Below are 18,924 nucleotides of genomic sequence, written 5' to 3'. Positions count from 1 at the left end.
TATAAAGTAGAGTCAAAATTTATTTCACCTTAAATGAAATGGAAAAGTTAACGCTAGCGATATTGTTTTCTTTTCTTCCTATTTTTACTTTTCTTTCCCACTTTTTTAATCCATTATTTAACCAATCACACAATTAGAGTTTCCAAAACTGTATATTTAAAATTTTAAGGTGTTTATTACCAAAAGCAAAACTTCAAATTTAACTTCAAAATTATTTGTAAATTACACTATAGTCTTTATATTTGTCCTAATTAATATAAATCTATAAAACTTTTATAAATAACTAGCACATATATAAAAATATTACAGTAATATTTATTAATAAAATTTCACATTAAAATATAAAATTATAAATAGAAATAAATAATTAAATATTAAAATACAAGCAAAATACTAACTTATTCCATAAAATTATTTCCATAATGTTTCATCTCCGGTTACACAAAATTTGCTTTGAGAATAATTTAGAGGTTCTGGAGAAAATTTACTTGACTACTAGTGTTGTTATAATATTTAAATTTTCGTAATAGTTATGTTTTCATGTATCTTTGTAAAATGTTTTTTATTAAGTTTTTTTTTGGAAATATTCTTGTTGTCTAATTCTAGTTTTAAAATATTATAAATCTCATTTTAAAATTTTTCTTTAATTTTATGTGTAAAATTTGAATTTATAAAATTAAATTTGAAATATTTATGATATACAAAAGTTATAAAGATTAAAATGATAAATGAGAAAATACTTGAAAATTATAAATATGATGTATAATTAATTATAAGGACCAAAATCCAAACAAAAGATGACACTTTAAATTTATTTGAAGTTTCACTACTTAAAACTCTAAATTTGAAATTTTAAAATTTATTTTTGGATAACAAAAAATTCTATATTTGAAGTTAGAGAATTTTTTTGGAAATGCTCTAAGGTACGTACATAGATGCTTCGCGTATATGTATAGTAATGTATTAAACATTTTCAAAGTTTAAACAGTAGAAATATCATACGAGTTAAGTCATTTCATATGGAATTTCTGGCTTTGAATGATCAATATAATCTTCTGGTGAAAAAGGTAAGGCTAGCAAGAAACTGATTTGATCAATGTTCATCGCTAAATTTATTTTATTTTGTACAGAGAGAGCAAAAAAGTATTAAATAAAATACTAGTTTAGGGTTTTATATTTTTATGGAAATAAATAAATTTACGATCCATTATATCATATTTATATTAGCCTCAAAATTTAATTTTCTTTTTTTTCATACTAGTGCACATAGATTTAAAACACTTCCAGAAATAACAGTTACCAATGGTTTACATTTACCTTTAGTGAATTTACAAAGGAAACAAAAAAGATCAATTCATTATGGTAAACAAAAGGAAGAAAAAGGCAGAAATAAATTCAAATGTTTATCCAATAATACCCCAATAGTTGTCGTGTCCCCAGTTACATTTCAATGGTACTATTTTGTTTCATTTTGTGTCCTTTTGAAAAGTTAAGATCGTATCATTGGTCGATGATAGTACTGATAGGAGCTTAAATACCCACCGTCTAAGTAGATTAAGCATTTTAAGTGTGCGTTTAAGATTTTAATTATGTTGGACCCAACTACGTTTGTTGTTTGAAAGATATTGTTGGTCATGCAAAAGTGGGTTTTCTGAATTTTAGTCGGATCCTTGACCCTAGAGGCTAAGAAATCAAAAGAAAAAGAACCATTTGCATTGATGCAATTGAAGAGGGAATTCGAACCTCTATATTTTTTTCTTCCAGTTGAGTGATTGGATTGCTAAATTTTTTCATTAAAATTCATATATGTTGCACTGATCGAATTTGTATCTTCATTGTGTTGTATCTCTAATCTTTAGGTTTTATTCTCTCATTCTTTTACCATCAACATGAGGTAATATAATTTATCTGATTATCTCATGTATGAACATTGCGTCTTATCCTCTTTCAAAAAAAAAAACATTGCGTCTTATTGATAGGTTATATACAATTTTTTATTTAACATGTGTTTACCATGACAAAACTTTGTTTTTCCAAAATATGAATTCCAGTTTTTTATAGAATAAAATAATTTACATATATGAATAAGGGCTATATTTGACTACTCCAGTCAGGGTTTTACATCATTGTAATACTGATTTTATCCTTAAATGCACCGTCTAAAACAACCTAAATGCATGCAAGTCATGGCTATTAAGTATTTTTTGACAAATGGGGAAGAGCATATGTGAAAAAGAAGAAGGCCACTTACAAGTCTACATCACAATTCACAAATGGTGAAATCAAATAAGGGGTAACGGCACATTCTACTTTAGTTTATGATCCATTCAATTCACAAGTGGGTGGGTGGGGTTCCCTAGTTGGGTTATGATCGTCGCATAAAATCTCCTCGCATGAATTATTGCATTTCGTTTTTAATTTCCGCCAACACTTTCTTATGTTTCTATTCATTGATAGCGAAATCATAACAACAGGGTTTACCATATTTTAACTGTTGTGTCGGTGTTGTTTTTGTTTTTTCTTTTGGGTATCACTTTATTTAGTTAAATATTTCCACATGTAGAGTTTGGTGAATCTTAAAACGCTGCTGGAGTAGTGTATGTGCAGAGCCGGCTCTTGGGCCAAGCCCATCAAGCACTGGCTTCCGGCCGACAAATTTATAAAAATATTTCGGCCACATTTTCGTAAGTGTCTTTGTGGTATGGTGGCTTAGTGTTAACATTTAAATGTGGCTGGTCTCGGGTTCGATCCGCTGAAACCACAATAAGTTTTTTTTTTTACTTTACATAAAGTTAAATTAAGTAAACGAAAAGGAAATTCTCATTAAACCAGCCTTTTTTTTTTACTCGCTTCTAGCCACCAAAAAGTCAGGACCGGCTCTGTGTATGTGTATGTAAACTATAAGAGGAGCATAATGATCCTTTTTTTGTTAAGTCCTGATAATCTAGATTTCATCAAAATAATTTAGGATTGTAGAGAATTTATAAATAATTTATGTTGATAATTTAGAAATTTTGTTTTTATGTATGTTATTTAAAAAAACATTAAAATCATAAGTCTATGTTTCACTTGCTTATATCCAAAATTAACGTTTGTTCAATAGTGTTGTGTTAGTAGTACGAAACCAGGGCCAGATCTGAGTAGAGGCACATAAAACATGTGCTTAGAATCGTACAAGATATATATATTTAAAAGACCAATAATAACATAAACTTTACACTAGTTCTATTGATAAGAGCGCTGGGATGTGCCTAAGAGGTGCAGAGTTTGAATACTAGACTGCATTTTCAGCCATCTTTTCTAATTTTTGAAGATAATGGGTCAAAAAGCTTCTGGACCAAAATTTCTCAGGTTTGGCCCTGTCCGAAACCAGAGAAATGTGGTATTTCAATATTTACATACCTTCCCAAATAACTTTACTCCTCAAAACTGTGCTATATTATATCAAGGCATGATATCCTCAAACCAATACTCTCTCTTCAGATTATTATCATTTCATCCTAATCAAGTTCGGTTATCTCACAGTAATACTTTTTTTTTTTGAACATTTTCTCTCTCACAGTAATACTAATTAGTGGAGGATGGGGATATTTTATTATTATTATTTTAATTTACTTTACAATATATGCATGTTCTAAAACTCAGCCGGAGGCCAATTTCGCGTTGATAAAACGATGATGCTCCCTCACGATTACAGCTTATTCGGTTAAAAAATCAGAAATTTTTATTTTGTTTTATTCAGTTAAAATTGAGCACCTCGTAGGCACATGGAAGTTTTATTCAGTTAAAATTGATATATAGAGTTTTCTTCTCTCCTAGGATGTCCACATCCTATGACAGGTCATAAATTCGGAGTCTAAGAGTGCGACATGTGTCCAGGTTACTTAAACTCACCGTTTCATTTATTCTGCAGTCGTCGGGCTTTTAATCGTTATTTGGATTCATAAAACAAACCAATGGCAGCCCATTTCACCTTCCCCTTCTTCACGACTAAACTTCAGTTTCTATGGTTCATCGTCTACTGCAACTCTGATTAGGTCACCAAGTGTCATCTTCCGCCTCCTTCCTTCTCGCCGATGTGGTTTTTCTCGGCTCTCTCTTTGTCAGATGTCTTGGTGGTTCTCTGTGCATTTGGTGGAGGTTTTCTGGTCTGCTCCGGTATCTCTCTATGAAGTTTGAAGCTCGAGATCTTCTCGCCTCTTAGTGGTGGTTTTGTGCCACCGAAAGTTTCTTGGGGCCAGTAACCCTTGACGGCGGTTATTCATTTGTTTCTTTAGGGTTCTCCAGTTGATTCTGGTTTACTTACCGGGTTTCTTAATTCACTTCGCCTCCTTCGATCCTTTCTACTTTTAGTTTCATAATTTCTTGAGTTTTGTTGTTTATCAGTTTTTAGTTTTTTTTTCTTCAACAATTTATCAATTTTAGTTAAATCCCCCCCCCCCCCTTTATGTGTGTGTTTGGTGCTTTATTTATCTTTACAGGCCCGGACTGCAAATCTCATAAGATTATGAACTGAAAGTGATCGAAACGAAAGCCAAGCTTATCACATGAGATCTTTTCAGTAAGGGTCAATAGCTATGGCAAGACAAATGGTTTTTGCTTATAAGATCATCATATAATTAACTTGAAATTAAAACTTCCGAGACAAATTCCAACTATAAATGAAGCTGTTGGTTTTATCTATCCCTGCAGACCTGAGTTGCAAACTTTCAGAAGAAAGTTTTTCCTTTTTTTTTTTGTTTAAAGAAAGTTTTTCAAGTAGATGTGACATAGAAGTATTCAGACATTTGGAGTTGTGTAGGAAGCATGCACGATTTGTCTGTCTTTTTAAGGGTAAGTTTTTTGTCTTTGCTAAAACGTTGCAATATATGTCTCTTTATTTGGGTAGAATAGTGGAAAAGTATGATGTATAAGCTATTGGTTTTGTTTGTTCAGATCCCTGAGGAAGCTAGAGAGCTTGAAAAGCAACCCAGACAAGTCACTAAGGAGAGTATGAGTCTGTGCGAGGCCAAGTATGTGAGAAGGTATTGTCTTCAAATTTGATCATGTTAAGTTTTTGCTCTTATTCTCTGCCTTTGAACAACTTTTCTGGTGAAATATAATATAAGAATTTGGCTATATATTGAAAGGAATTTATTTGTATTTGAGGGTTTACTGATTCTCATAACCTTTAGAATATCTCTATGTGCTTGAAGTTGGTATATAACAGTGTCAGTTTGTCTCTATAGAAACTTGTGTATGGTTCAAGGTTGTACCATGGAAGAAGGACTGTATGCTAAATTTTATGCTGCAGCAGTTTCTTTAGGTCCTTACAAGACTCTTTTTTACCTGTGTTGGTGGCTGAAATAAGAATCGAGAGCTGTTGGATTACATTTACTACTTACACAGGTTTTTTCAGTTGGTTGTAGCAGATTTTCTAATTACTTCCTACTCTTATTTGCTTATGGCTAACAGATGCTGGATATGATGCACAATCTGAACAAACTCCAGGAAGGTTGTCTTTAAGAAAAAATTGAATTCAAATGCAAAGAGGAGAAACCATATGTGGCCGAAACCAGCATTGATCAAGTTTTCTAACACAGAACTCCTAGGATTGGATTGGAATCAAGTGGCATTTATTTTGTAAATATGAAAACACTCGGTTGCTGTATGTGTTTTTATTGTGGGACAAGAGATTATCCATGTCTTTGGCTAGATTGATGAAGGAAAATGGGTCTTCCAAGCCAGGATTACTGAAAAATTCCTTTAGGTTGCACTATGTAGATAAAACTCTGTTCAAATAACAGACTCAGACATTTGTAGTAGGCAAGTGTTAGTTATTGTTCTTTAGAAAAATATCTTAGGAATATAGTTTCTCTTTAAGCACATTGGTTTTAGAGTATGTGTGATTTATTGATTGTCAGCAGAAAAATGCCTTCTATGTTGTTGTTCGTATTTTAGCTGATACTGAAATCAAGAAATAAACATATCAAAAGAAATTATATATGTCTATGTTAAATCCAATCGATTTAAATTTTAAAAATTATATTATCCTTGCTTTCAGAATTAAACTATAAAAAAATTATAATTAATAAAATAATTAGGTTTTTCATGAACTGTTTTAATAGTCAAATAAATATATAATTTAATTATCAAGACAATAATAAAACAAATAGTGAAAGCTGTTATAAAAAATAGTGAAAATAATTATTACATATAAAATAAATTAAATATTTACTAAATTTTCATTAAATTGGTTTCTTATAAGATAAATATTTATTGTAAGTATTGTGAACACGAAATGTAGGATTATTGTATTCAAATAAATGTGAAAATTAAATATTATGTAATAGAATAAAAAAAATATTTAACCATGATTTTAATACTGATATGAAAATAGAAATATGTCTTTCCATAATCCAAAAAAGTACACAATATAAATAGTATGGAAAAAAGTAAAATTATATTATTTATACTAAACAAACAAGTTAAAATATCTATATCCAAAATAGAAATATAACACAATTTCATTAATAATTAGATTAATTTTATTGGAAAAATTATTCACGAAAAAAACCAGAATAAACAGAGAAGAAGAGAAAGGAGGAAGATGATAGAAGAGGGGAGGAGACTTTTTTTTTTGTCAACATTTTTCATTTATGGAAAAGCCCAAAGGCTATTACATGGTGAAACAATATTAAAGTCCATCCAACCCAAATACAATTTAAAATTTAGTCCAATAACCAACCCAATTTACATAACGATTAGTCATTCCACGTATCTCCCCACCGCTATCAGGCATGATGACATGTGTCCACTTCATTGCACACGAGATTGGACGTTGCAACACAACATATTAATTTTAATAATGCTTATGCATCTTTGTTTAATTTCACGTATTAGGTTATTTCTGTTTTGGATATTCCCAATTATATGGGCACTTTAAGTTTGTTTCAAACTATAAGTTTATATTATAAAGTTTATTTGCATTCCGATATAAGTTATTTTGTTTTATACAGGTGTTTAAACCGTATTGGTTTAATTTGGGCGAAAATGAATTTATGTTATAATATGACCGACCAAATTTACAGATTACCATTTTCTATTTAAACAGCCAAATCACTTTGTATTTGTGACATTAACGGTAAGATTATATTTTAATACTAGAATGGTCCACGTTTTAGCTGACTTGACATGCACGCAAAATATTATGCTGGGTGTCCTCTTTTCCACTAAAGATGTTTAAAATATAAAAAATATTCTATCACATGATCTCTAAAAAACACAGGTGGTAAAAAATATTATTACAATATTCATTATGTATAATGGAACGTTTACTGCAGTTATTTATTATTCGTTATCATGGTAACATATTCACTAAACAAGTAGACAATAAGCTTTTTATAAAAAGTTTCATTTGAAAAAATATACACATTGAACGATTTAGTGAAAAGTCTGGATATTATAGTTGCTTCAGTGCATAAATTAATTAGTAGATATTAATAATTTCTTGCCAAAACAAAATGATGACTGTATAATTGAATAGTCAATTTCAGATATGGATCGAACGCACCCAAAAATTACTGATACTTATGTAACGTATAACCCCATTAACCAAAACTCGAATGATATAAACCATAGGCCCACAAAATAAAAAAATAAGGTACTCTCCTTTAAAAAAACAGGTACTAAAAAGATGTACATATTTGCTTGGATCAAAATTTGGCAGCCTTTATAATAAAGATTTTAGGCATTTGACATACGGAAACTCTGTTCGTCTGCTATCTCTGATCCAATTTTTTTAAAAAATATTGACTACATCACTTTCATCGCAGGAAACAACAGCCAATGTGTTATCCAACACCTTAAAGCTTCGACGAAAACATCGTTTTCAAAGCTACAAATGCTAATTTTTGAGACTTTTGTCTTTGTTTTATTTTAAATTTCGTCAACAGACGATTCTGACTTATCTTAGAGTTTTACATTTTCCGTTCTGATGAAAACCATCATACTAAAACTTACACATAAGTCAAATTAGTGGTTTCAAATACAAAGTTCCTAATATGTATTTACTGTGTTCCAACGGTTTAATATATTCATGGAATATATCGTACTATCTTATTCACACAATAAATAAAATAAATATTTTTTGAATAAATCAACACAACTGATGCGTGACATAACCACATAAAATATAATTCATATACCCTAAATTATTCATTTATTCTAACATAATTACAAATGCAAAAACATAATAGTAATAGTTTTTAAAAAATAACTAATTGTACATACATAATATTGTTAAGTAAATATAATCATTTGCATATTCTGTTGGAAAGCACTATATAATAATCAAACTTCAAATAGTATAATTTTTTTAGTAATCCATATTTGTTATTAATTATCAACATAGTATGGTTTATTTAGTCTTCAAACAAAAATATATACAAAATTTAACTTATATTTATATTTTTAATTAATAAAAAATTACATTAAATATTTATTCTAACAATTTAAATTATTTTTAAATATTCATCCCGTCCGTAGGGCGGGCCGACCCTAGTTTGAATGATAAATTTAGGATGTGTCATTGCTAAGAACAAAGAATTAAGTGAAACATAACAAATCAGTCAAAAATAATGAATTATGCTGAAAAATATAATGCGGTTGTAAAACTAAAGTTGCAGACGAAAATAGCAAAGAACGAATAGAGAGATTTATTATTGTCCGTCATTAAAGAAAAAATACAAAAATATAGAATCTGCCCTTGAACTTGCGACAAATCAGTAAAAACATGGTCTAACCAACCACTGAGCTACCGCAGCAGAATGGTAATTTTAATAAAATGTAGTCTATATACCAAAACGTTGGTACAACCTAGGCCTGGGACTTATTATCCGAGATCCGGATTCTAGATCCGCTCCGGATCCGCTCTGAAAATAGGATATCCGGAGTGCCCGGATCGGAATACGGATAGTAAAATTTTGGATCTGTGCAAACCGAATCCGGATCCGGATATCTTAATTTTTAGGTTCAGATCCGTATTTTTAGAACACATTAATTTTTAAATTTTATTAATATTTATATTTGATATATTAATATTTATACATGCATTAATCATATAATATTATATTTTAGTTTTTACAATATTATAGACATATATAAATATATTTATAAATATTGTATAAATATTTAATTTAGGTATTATATTAAAAAAAATTAGTATTTTTTTTTAAAAAATATTATGTTTTAGTTATTTTTACGGATCCGAATCCGAATATCCGCGGCTAATAGAATATCGAGACGGATATCCGAAATCCGGATATCCGAAAGCCACCAATCCGGATCCGGATATTAAATCAACGGATCCGGATCCGGGTACCCTAAATTTCCCGGATATCCGGATCCGTCTCAGGCCTAGTTCAACCCGAAAAGAAATTCCCAAAAATTCTCTAATATTTTTCTAATTTTTTGATAACTCGCTAGACTTAGATCAATCGCACCCGCTTTTGGAACATTGAAATGTACTAACTGGTCTGGATATAACTTCAGAAACTATTATTATCATTATTATTTTTTTACAACGAACAACTATTTTATTACTAAAACTTGAGGTGATCTGGGTAACCAAACCGGAATAAAACAACAAATGTAACAAAGTTCTCTAATGAAAAGATTGCGCAATCTTGTTATAAAATCTGAAATTAAATTATGGACCCTCATAATATGAGATATCTTGAAGTCTGAAAAATGAAAACAACTTCAGAAATTTAATACTCCTTCCGTTTTTTTAATATAAGTCGTTTTAGAATTGTGCACATAGATTAAGAAATCATTAATTTTTTATATTTTCTAAACAAAAACATCATTAATTATTTATCTAACCACAAATCAACCAATAATAAAATAATAGGTATATTATCATTGGTCATATAACATTAAATGTTAATAAATTTTACATAGAAAACCAAAAACATCATATAATTTGAAACATAAAATTTTTTTTAAAACGACTTATATTAAAAAATGGAGGGAGTATAAAACTAATACTGTTGTTTATATAAAACTAATACTGTTGTTTTTTTGTCAATGTTACTACCATTGACTCAAAATGCGGGTACAGGGCCGTCCTATTAATTTGGTGGTCTAAAGCACATTATAATGTGGCCTCATAATTTAATTAAATTATATCATATATCAAATATTTTAACTGTCAAATGATTATGTACTATAAATGTTTGCTTGTAACTAAATTTATTATATTACTGTATATTTTAAATTGTTTAGAATGCTTTTTTCTCAAAGAAATACAATATTTAACAAAAATATAGTAGGCAATAATGTTTATTTGAAATTTAATATGGGTTTTATAGTAACTAATTAATATTTGTAACTAAGTATTATTAAATTACGGTTATTTTAAATTGTTTAGAATTATTTTTCTCAAAGAGAGACAACATGTAACAAAAGAATAGTAGGCAGTAATGTTTATTTGAAATTTAATAGGATTTTTACAATTATGGCAGTAAAATTTAATAATTTTAATGTTGGTAATGTGTTTGCTGCACATCCACAATACAAACAAATGAATGACCACAAAATAAACATAATAATCTACACTTCTTCTGTTTTTAATAATATATTAGATTTTGACCGCACAACCGCACGGATATTTGTTTTCATTTTTATATACGTAAAAATCTTATTACTACATCGTTAATGTAAATATTCTTAATGTTAACCATATTTTCAAATATTTATGACTATTTCGAACAAAATAATGTTATAGTCAACTTATATATTCTTCCTCTTGTTTTTTTTCTTCAACCATTTTTATAGATAACTTCGTGGTTTCGGAATTACTTATATAATTTTAGTTCACTGATATTTTAATAATTGTGATTAATTTTTGAAATTTGAAATTATCATTATTAATTAATAGAAATGCCGAAAACATGAAATATGTATTTTTTTTATATGATTATCTTCTAAAACAGATGATGTTTTTTTTAATAATATATGTTTATTGCCCTCTCAATCTAATTTGAATTGATGGCTAAATGTTGTTAGTAAATAAACCGGAAATGTCGAAATCAAATTGCACCGAACCAAACCAAACCAGCAGCCCCTCCATTAAAAATTCGAAACCGGATCCTGACAAGTGGCAACTCCTAAGAATTCGACCGTTACATATTTTCCCTTTATTATATAATAAGGGTCTCTCTTTGTTTTTAATTCAAAGCTTTTATCCCCCCCACCCCACACACGCTCCTCTTTTAGTTTCTTTTATTTTTTTCAATTTGATCTCTCCTCCGCCCTCAAATCTTGCCCTCTCTCTTCCATGGCGATCTCTACGGAGAAGGTACGATTATTTCACCTTATGATCCCTTGGATCTTTTAGATCTGCGTTGCGATGAGATCTGTGATTATCGTTGCGCGGTGCTTGATTCTGGATTAGATTTGAATATGAGCAAGAAATTAGGGTTGTGAATTTGAATAATCGATTCAACGTGTTTTGTTTAGAGGTTTTGCTCAATTTCAAAGTAGATTTGTTTTTTTTTTCTTTTCTTACATTCTGTTTTGTTGGAATTTGTGATCATCATCAGGAGGTTTCAGATGTTTCAGCAGTTGCACAAAAGAGATGGAATCTGGGTGATTTCGACATTGGAAAGCCTCTTGGAAGAGGCAAGTTTGGTCACGTTTATCTTGCTCGAGAGAAGCGGAGCAACCACATTGTCGCCCTAAAGGTTCTTTTCAAGACACAGCTTCAACAATCTCAAGTCGAGCATCAGCTCAGAAGAGAAGTTGAGATTCAGTCTCATCTTCGTAACCCCAATATACTCCGGCTCTATGGTTACTTCTATGATCAGGTAAAGTTATAATCCGTTTCCTCTTTTTGTTGCCAAGATCCTCCACCTTTTTTTTTTTTAGCATAACACACTTTGTTGGCCTGTTGCAGAAAAGGGTTTATTTGATACTTGAGTATGCTGCTAGAGGCGAGCTTTACAAGGAGCTTCAGAAATGCAAATACTTTAGCGAGAGACGAGCTGCTACTGTTAGTCTCTTTCCTTTCAACAGTTAAGTCAAACTTTTGTTGGTGAAAAAAACTGACATCTTTGTATGTTTTGCTTTGTTAGTATGTTGCATCGTTGGCGAGGGCTCTCATCTATTGCCATGGCAAGCATGTGATACACAGAGATATCAAACCAGAGAATCTGTTAATCGGTGCTCAGGTTAGACCCGTTTTTTGCATTGACATTTTATCTGAAACCAGCTTAATAACAATGTTCATGGTCTTTTTAATATCAGGGTGAGCTCAAGATTGCAGACTTTGGTTGGTCAGTGCACACATTTAACCGCAGAAGGACAATGTGTGGCACGCTCGATTACCTTCCTCCTGAGATGGGTAAAGTTTTAAGTTAACTCTACTATGATATGAATTCATTTTAACAGTGACCATTGGATTTTTTTGTTTGTAACAGTCGAAAGCGTTGAACATGATGCAAGTGTAGATATCTGGAGCCTAGGGATTCTCTGTTACGAGTTCCTTTATGGTGTACCTCCTTTTGAAGCCATGGAGCACTCTGACACATACAGAAGGTTTGTGATGTTTCTTGTGGGGATTTGTTTGTTGTTCTTGCTGATTTTGTTAACACGAACTATCTATAACAGGATTGTGCAAGTCGACCTCAAGTTCCCCCCTAAACCAATTGTGTCTGCCTCAGCCAAGGATCTGATTAGCCAGGTTCTTATATACATTTTATGGAATTAGCAACAGTCTTTGAAGGTTGAATCTGAAATTTGACATATTTCTCAACTTAATATTGTATAGATGCTTGTCAAGGAGTCTGCACAACGTCTGCCACTGCACAAACTTCTAGAGCACCCATGGATTGTGCAGAACGCTGATCCTTCTGGAATCTACAGGGGTTGAAAATCAAACAGCTTTATGTGGTCCTTTGTTTAAACGCTTCAGTTCTTGGCAATCTCGAGCCAAATTGGTTATCCAGAAATTAAAAAAACACCATTGTGTAGGTGTGTATGAATCTTCTTATTCTTTTCCTAATTCATGTTTCAATATGTGTATTCCCAAGAAAAGATCATTCGTGTTATTATCAATTGATATTATTCATCATAAATGTTTTTTTTGGCCAACCATCATAATAAAATGTTTTTTTTTTTGAACACATCATAATAAAATGTTTCTATAAAACGAAAAGCAAAGCTTGAAAGTTGGTCTTCTAGTTGCATAGCAACCTGCAAATAAAACCTTAAATGCTGGAACGGCGTTTGTCACTCTACCCAAACTTCAAAGTTCATGAGAAGGGATAAAAGGAAGCATAAACTCTTGGCTTCTCTTCTTAATCTATAAGAGACCAAACATGACTTCAAAAGTACATTGTGTATTTTCAGCAACAGAGTTCACGAGAACAATGACAGCATCCTCGCCTACATTCTGTCCGTAATCACAACTTTGTTGTGTCTTTCTTCGCTGCACGACCAGAGATGAGGCAAGTATAGCCCGCCATTGCACCATGAACTGCGGTTTGGGCGAGATAGTAGTTTAGACGCTGTTAGATGCACTGGCTGGAATAACTCGAATCATGTAAGCATGGAATCAATCTTGCTGCAATAAGTTACTTTAATTGTAAGACTCATCCATAGACTCATCAGACAGCAGTCAATATAGTTTATAAATGCTGTAAAAGTGAAAACCATCACTCTTAAAAGTTGTAAGAAGCACAAAACTATCACCGGTTACATGGATTTGATACGAGGACTCAATTTCTTTTAAGGCAAAACACTTTTTTTTGGTGTGGAGATGCATCAAAAACACATTCCCTGTTTTGTGGTCTTATATATCGACAATACAACATGCCAACAATCCGCAGGGTATATAAAAACGATCTTTCTAGTCAGAGATAGTGAAACATTCCAAGTAGTACTTAGAGCAGCATTAACCATAGAAGCTTAAGAGGTGCTTAAAAAATAAGAATAAAATAGTGGGTAGGTCCCACCATTTTCGAAAATAGGGGGTTTCTGCTGCCTAAATAAGCAGCGCTCTTGAAAAAGTTTTTCAACTGTTCGCGGGTCCCACTGACACGTGGCAGCCCGCGATTGATGGGTTTTAATTTTTTTTTTATAATCAGAGAAAAGAAAAAAAGAATAAAAAAATAATCACCCCAAATAGGGTGCTGGGATAAAGATGCTCTTAGTATCTCATGTAGTAATATTTTATAATAATTTCTTAATAGTTTCAACATCTATAGTTATATATGGAAAAAAAAAATCGATATTTGAATATCACAACCATTATATTATTCCTTTTTTTTTACATATCCTCAAATCCCTTTCTTATTAAAGGAGGAACATTCATAGAAATAAACCTTGGCCTCATATGTTTATTACATGAGTGTCATTTCCTATGTGTCATCACCTCATGCACTTTCACTAACTTTTTAAAAAACTCATTTGTGAACTAAAATAATTACAACAAAATGTCATTGGTCATATACATTATACTATATGATTACAATCCGATTTGAAAAAAAAACAGGGATTTATGACAGGCATAATATTAACTCTTTTGTAAAAGGCAACAAAATAAGTTCGACATCTATCAAATCGTTTTATGAACATTTTTGTGTACGTTAATTTTAATGCAACATTTTATGAACATTTTTAAACTAATATCAAATCGTATTATAATGCAACGTTTTATGAACCTTTTTGAAACCGTGTCAACATTTTATGAACATTTTTATGCAACATTTTATGAAATTTTTTAAACTAATATCAAATTTCTTTATAATGCAACTAAAGAAACGAGAATAATTTTATGAACATTTTTATGCTTATTTTAGGAACACGTATTATAATCGAACGTTTTATGAACCTTTTTGTCAACGTTAATTATATTGCAATATTAACTCTTTTGTTTTTTTTTGTCATCAAATACAGACTCATATTGACTCTGTGAACCACTCCGGTAGATCTTGATCCATGTGAACGACAAACGACGGTTGCTTCCTGGCACTGCGTGCTAGGCTATCCACTCTTGAATTTTGCGTCCTTGGTACATAGATAATCTCCGAACGTGTGAAAACTTCTTTCAGGGATTTAATATCTTCCAAATAGCTTGCAAATGCTGGTCATTCTTCTGGTTCCGAAACCATCTTCACCAACTGAGAACAATCCGTTGCAAATGTAACCTGAAATTGCCGTAAGTTTTTCATGCATTCCATTGCCCAAATTAGTGCTTCCATCTCTGCATGTAAAGGGGATAGACAAGCTCGAACATTCCTTGCTCCTAACAACCCATTAAACCCTTCTAGAGTACTCAACCAACCTTGCCCAGAGAAATCATCATTCTCTTTCCAGGATCCATCTGTAAAACACCATCTCCCTGGAATTGATGGGGGAGTCGTAACCTCAACTTGGGACGCTGTCCTGGTCTCGGTCATTACCTGTGCATCAGCCCAAAGTCTTGACTCTGTTTCTGCCAATTTGAGGGTGTCCATTGGTTCCATGTCCAAATTGCTAAAAACTTTATTGTTTCTTCCTTTCCAAATATACCAAAGAATTCATGCAAATTGATGATCTTCCATCGGTGGGGAGACTCTCCAGAAGAGGTGATCCATATTTGTGAACAGAGAGGTCGTTGGGAACATGGTTGGATTTGATGGTATCTTGGAGAGAGCCCAAACTTGAAATGCTAGAGGACATTCAAAAAACACATGGTTGATCGATTCCTCATCCGCTCCGCAACGGGCACAACATATATCTCCTTGTATTCCTCTCGCTTTCAGATTCTTTTTGACTGCTATACAACCTGTAACCAATTGCCATAGAAAATGTTTTAACTTGGAAGGGCACCGTATTTTCCAGCAGAAAGCCTTCAAAGCATCAACTGTGGGTCCAAACAGTAAAGGTGGTCTCTCCCTATCTGGATAAATCCGTTCAACCTGATATCCTGATTTAACCGTTTACCTCCCATTGTTTGTGAAATGCTATTCATCCCTGTCCACCATCTGAGATTTACTCAGTGGTATACTTTCTATAATCTTCACATCTTGGGGATCCATCAAAGCCCTGAGTGCATGCGAGTTCCCTGTCCGCGAAGTAGAGTCAATAAGAGAATCCACTGTAAGATTTGGGTCGAAAATATGTTGATTTTTATTTGCTGGTCTCGGGCGAGTGGTAGGGAGCCATGGATCATTCCATACAGATATATATGATCTTGATCCCACCCGTTTGATTAGTTCTATGCTTACCAGAGATCTAGCAGAAACGATACTCCGCCAGCCATATGACGGAGAATAAGAGCGAATCGGTTCCAGGGGTGATGCATTCCTGTAATACCGTCCCTTGAAAACCCAGGAAAATAAAGTATTTGGCTTCTCGATCAGACGCCACAGCTGTTTACCAAGCATTGTTGTGTTAAAATCCGTAATATCCTTAAAACCTAGACCTCCATCTTCCTTATCAAGACACACTCTATCCCATTATTTCCAGTGCAATATTAACTCTTTTGTAAAAGGCAATATTTTTGTCAACGTTGAAAAAAAAATTATACGTTACGGATATCAGATATATTTTGCTTATTTGGTCAAAATAAAAAGGAAACACAATTGAATTTCAATATACTCGATGCAAACTCGATATTTCAAATTATAACTTACGCTTAATTGGTCAAAATATTAAAGAAACACAATAATATTGTTAACGTATAAAAGGAAACAAAATTCAAAGAATCGAAATACTTACCTTAATCGATAGGGGAATATTTCTGATATATTTTTGGCGTGACCATCACGGATCTTATAATACCTATTTCACAAAAACGCATCACTCAATAACAAAATTAGGTAAGTGGTATATACGGTATTAAAGGAGGAGCATTAATATTGGTTTCTTCGATTGAATTTGGCGTGGAGAGTAAAAACCTACGCTCTGTTTTTATATAAATAGTAGAGCTTAACATAATGTTTTAATCATATTAATTGGTAATTAGTGATCTAAACGAAGATGTTATTTAAAACCTGTTCGAACAAGAACGTTTTCTGAGAATACGTAAAGAACATTTATTTTAATGTTACTTTCGTGAATACTTTTTATTACACTATATCAAAACCGGTTACTATATATTATATCATATAATCACATAAGATATACTCACGCATGATACATGTATATCAAAACGAGATCTAACGGATGAATATATTAATAAATATATATTAAAAAAAGATGCCAGTAATTGGCATAAATATTGATTGACAATAACTCATTAATATAAATATTGTCCGAACAAGAAACTGCCAAACATCCGCCAGCCATAAGCATATATTTACTTTGACAATCACTCATCACAATAATTACTATCATAACAGCATAATCATGCCATTAATATTAGCCACAATATACATCTTTGAATATAATTCATTATGGTTATAGAACTCCAATCTAGGAATCAAATTCGCAGAATTGCCATATAGGCTCAATACCGTCCTATTTCATATTTTTAAAGTGGTAGCAATATATATACAAGCTTTCCTAAAATAAAAGATATAAAAATACGTATTTTTGATCAAAATTGATTGATTTAAAATTTAATTTAGTTGACCATATTAACTCTTTGTTTCCTTTAATATTCCATGTGATTCGACGAGCAGGGAATAAGGTAAGTTCTCAAAATTTAATATTAATTTGAATTTCGAAAATTATGAGGACGATTAGTTATGCAAACATACCCTAGACCAGCGCATTGCATATATAAATACTAGGCCGTCTCTTTCTCAAAACAAAGTCCTCACCACCGTCTCCTTCTCAAAATTATGAATTTAATTTCTTTTTTATAATTTGTTTCTTTAGTATTTTATTGTTTTATTGTCTATGTTTTTCTTATTTTATATTCATAGTTTATATTATGAAGAAAATAATTCTATTGTTTATGTTTTGTTTTATCTTAAACTCATAATAAATTTATATAAGTCTTTGTTTACTTTCACAGTTTTTTTAATTCAAATATATTTAAATTACACCGATAAATTAAGAAGTGTAGTTTTAAAGTTATAATCTCTTTAATCCATAATTCCGCGCAGGGCGCGGATTATCACCTAGTATGAGTTATTCTTGGGTTCACCCCCTAAGGTTAATCTACCAACCAATAGAATTTCATTATTTCAAATTTGATATCTTTTAAAAAAAGAAACAAAATATTGACAAGTTATATTATGTTTTTAAAATAAAAAAGTAAAAAAATAGTAGTTACAGAAAAAAGAATTAAAAACAAATCTTTTTAACGTCGTCAGCAAAACACTAAACCATAAATCCTAATCCCTAATCCCTAAACCCTAAACTTAAACCCTTGGATAAACCCCAGCCCTCACCAACTAATAGGATTTCATTATTTCAAATTTGATATCTTTTAAAAAAAGAAACAAAATATTGGCAAGTTATATTATGTTTTTAAAATAAAAAAAATAAAAAAATAATAGTTACAGAAAAAAGAATTAAAAAAATTTTTTTTAACGTCGTCAGCAAAACACTAAACCCTAAATCCTAATCCCTAAACCCTAAATCCTTGGGTAAACCCTAAACCCTTGGGTAAACTCTAAACCCTTGGATAAACCCTAAACTCTTGGATAAATCCTAAATTCTAAATAAAAATACTAAACCCTAAAACTCTAAACCCTAAATCTTAAACCCTAAACTCTTGAGTGTTTTAGTGTTTAGTGATTTTGATTTAAAGTTTAAGATTTATCCTAGAGTTTAGGGTTTCCCCAAGGGTTTAGAATTTAGGGTTTCAGATTTAAGGTTTAGGGATTAGGATTCAGGGTTTAATGTTTTGCTGACGACGTTAAAATTTTTTTTTTTTGTAATTACTACTATTTTTTATTTATATATTTTTACATTTAATTTTAAAAAGATAATATAATTTGACAG

At 31.3% G+C, this 18,924-nt stretch overlaps 1 protein-coding gene and 1 long non-coding RNA gene across 3 annotated transcripts; both read left to right on the top strand.

The window, feature by feature from the left end:
* Nucleotides 1–3,928: 3,928 nt before the first annotated feature.
* On the top strand, nt 3,929–5,865 carry LOC106332098. 2 transcript variants are annotated; one of them, XR_001267991.1, is made up of 4 exons: nt 3,929–4,561; nt 4,693–4,833; nt 4,936–5,024; nt 5,455–5,865. It is a non-coding gene; the product is annotated as an uncharacterized LOC106332098 (long non-coding RNA). The 2 variants fall into 2 exon arrangements; XR_001267990.1 differs by having other exon boundaries at nt 3,929–4,833.
* Nucleotides 5,866–11,227: 5,362 nt separating this feature from the next.
* Nucleotides 11,228–13,142, top strand: LOC106332213 (serine/threonine-protein kinase Aurora-1). The gene is made up of 8 exons (XM_013770693.1): nt 11,228–11,341; nt 11,586–11,849; nt 11,939–12,034; nt 12,117–12,212; nt 12,289–12,385; nt 12,462–12,579; nt 12,652–12,724; nt 12,812–13,142. Exons 1-8 carry the CDS (start codon nt 11,321–11,323, stop codon nt 12,911–12,913), a joined length of 867 nt encoding a protein of 288 aa, XP_013626147.1. The 5' UTR covers nt 11,228–11,320; the 3' UTR covers nt 12,914–13,142.
* The last annotated feature ends 5,782 nt before the right edge of the window (nt 13,143–18,924 follow it).

Source organism: Brassica oleracea, chromosome C3, assembly GCF_000695525.1.
Source record: "Brassica oleracea var. oleracea cultivar TO1000 chromosome C3, BOL, whole genome shotgun sequence".
Taxonomy (NCBI): Eukaryota; Viridiplantae; Streptophyta; class Magnoliopsida; order Brassicales; family Brassicaceae; genus Brassica; species Brassica oleracea.
This window is presented reverse-complemented; position numbering and strand designations above follow the sequence as displayed.

Coding starts and splice junctions, on each gene's coding strand:
- LOC106332213 (XM_013770693.1), top strand. CDS start 11,321: ATGGCGATCTCTACGGAGAAG. Junction 11,850..11,938: donor ATGGTTACTTCTATGATCAG/GTAAAGTTATAA, acceptor GGCCTGTTGCAG/AAAAGGGTTTATTTGATACT. Junction 12,580..12,651: donor CACTCTGACACATACAGAAG/GTTTGTGATGTT, acceptor TATCTATAACAG/GATTGTGCAAGTCGACCTCA.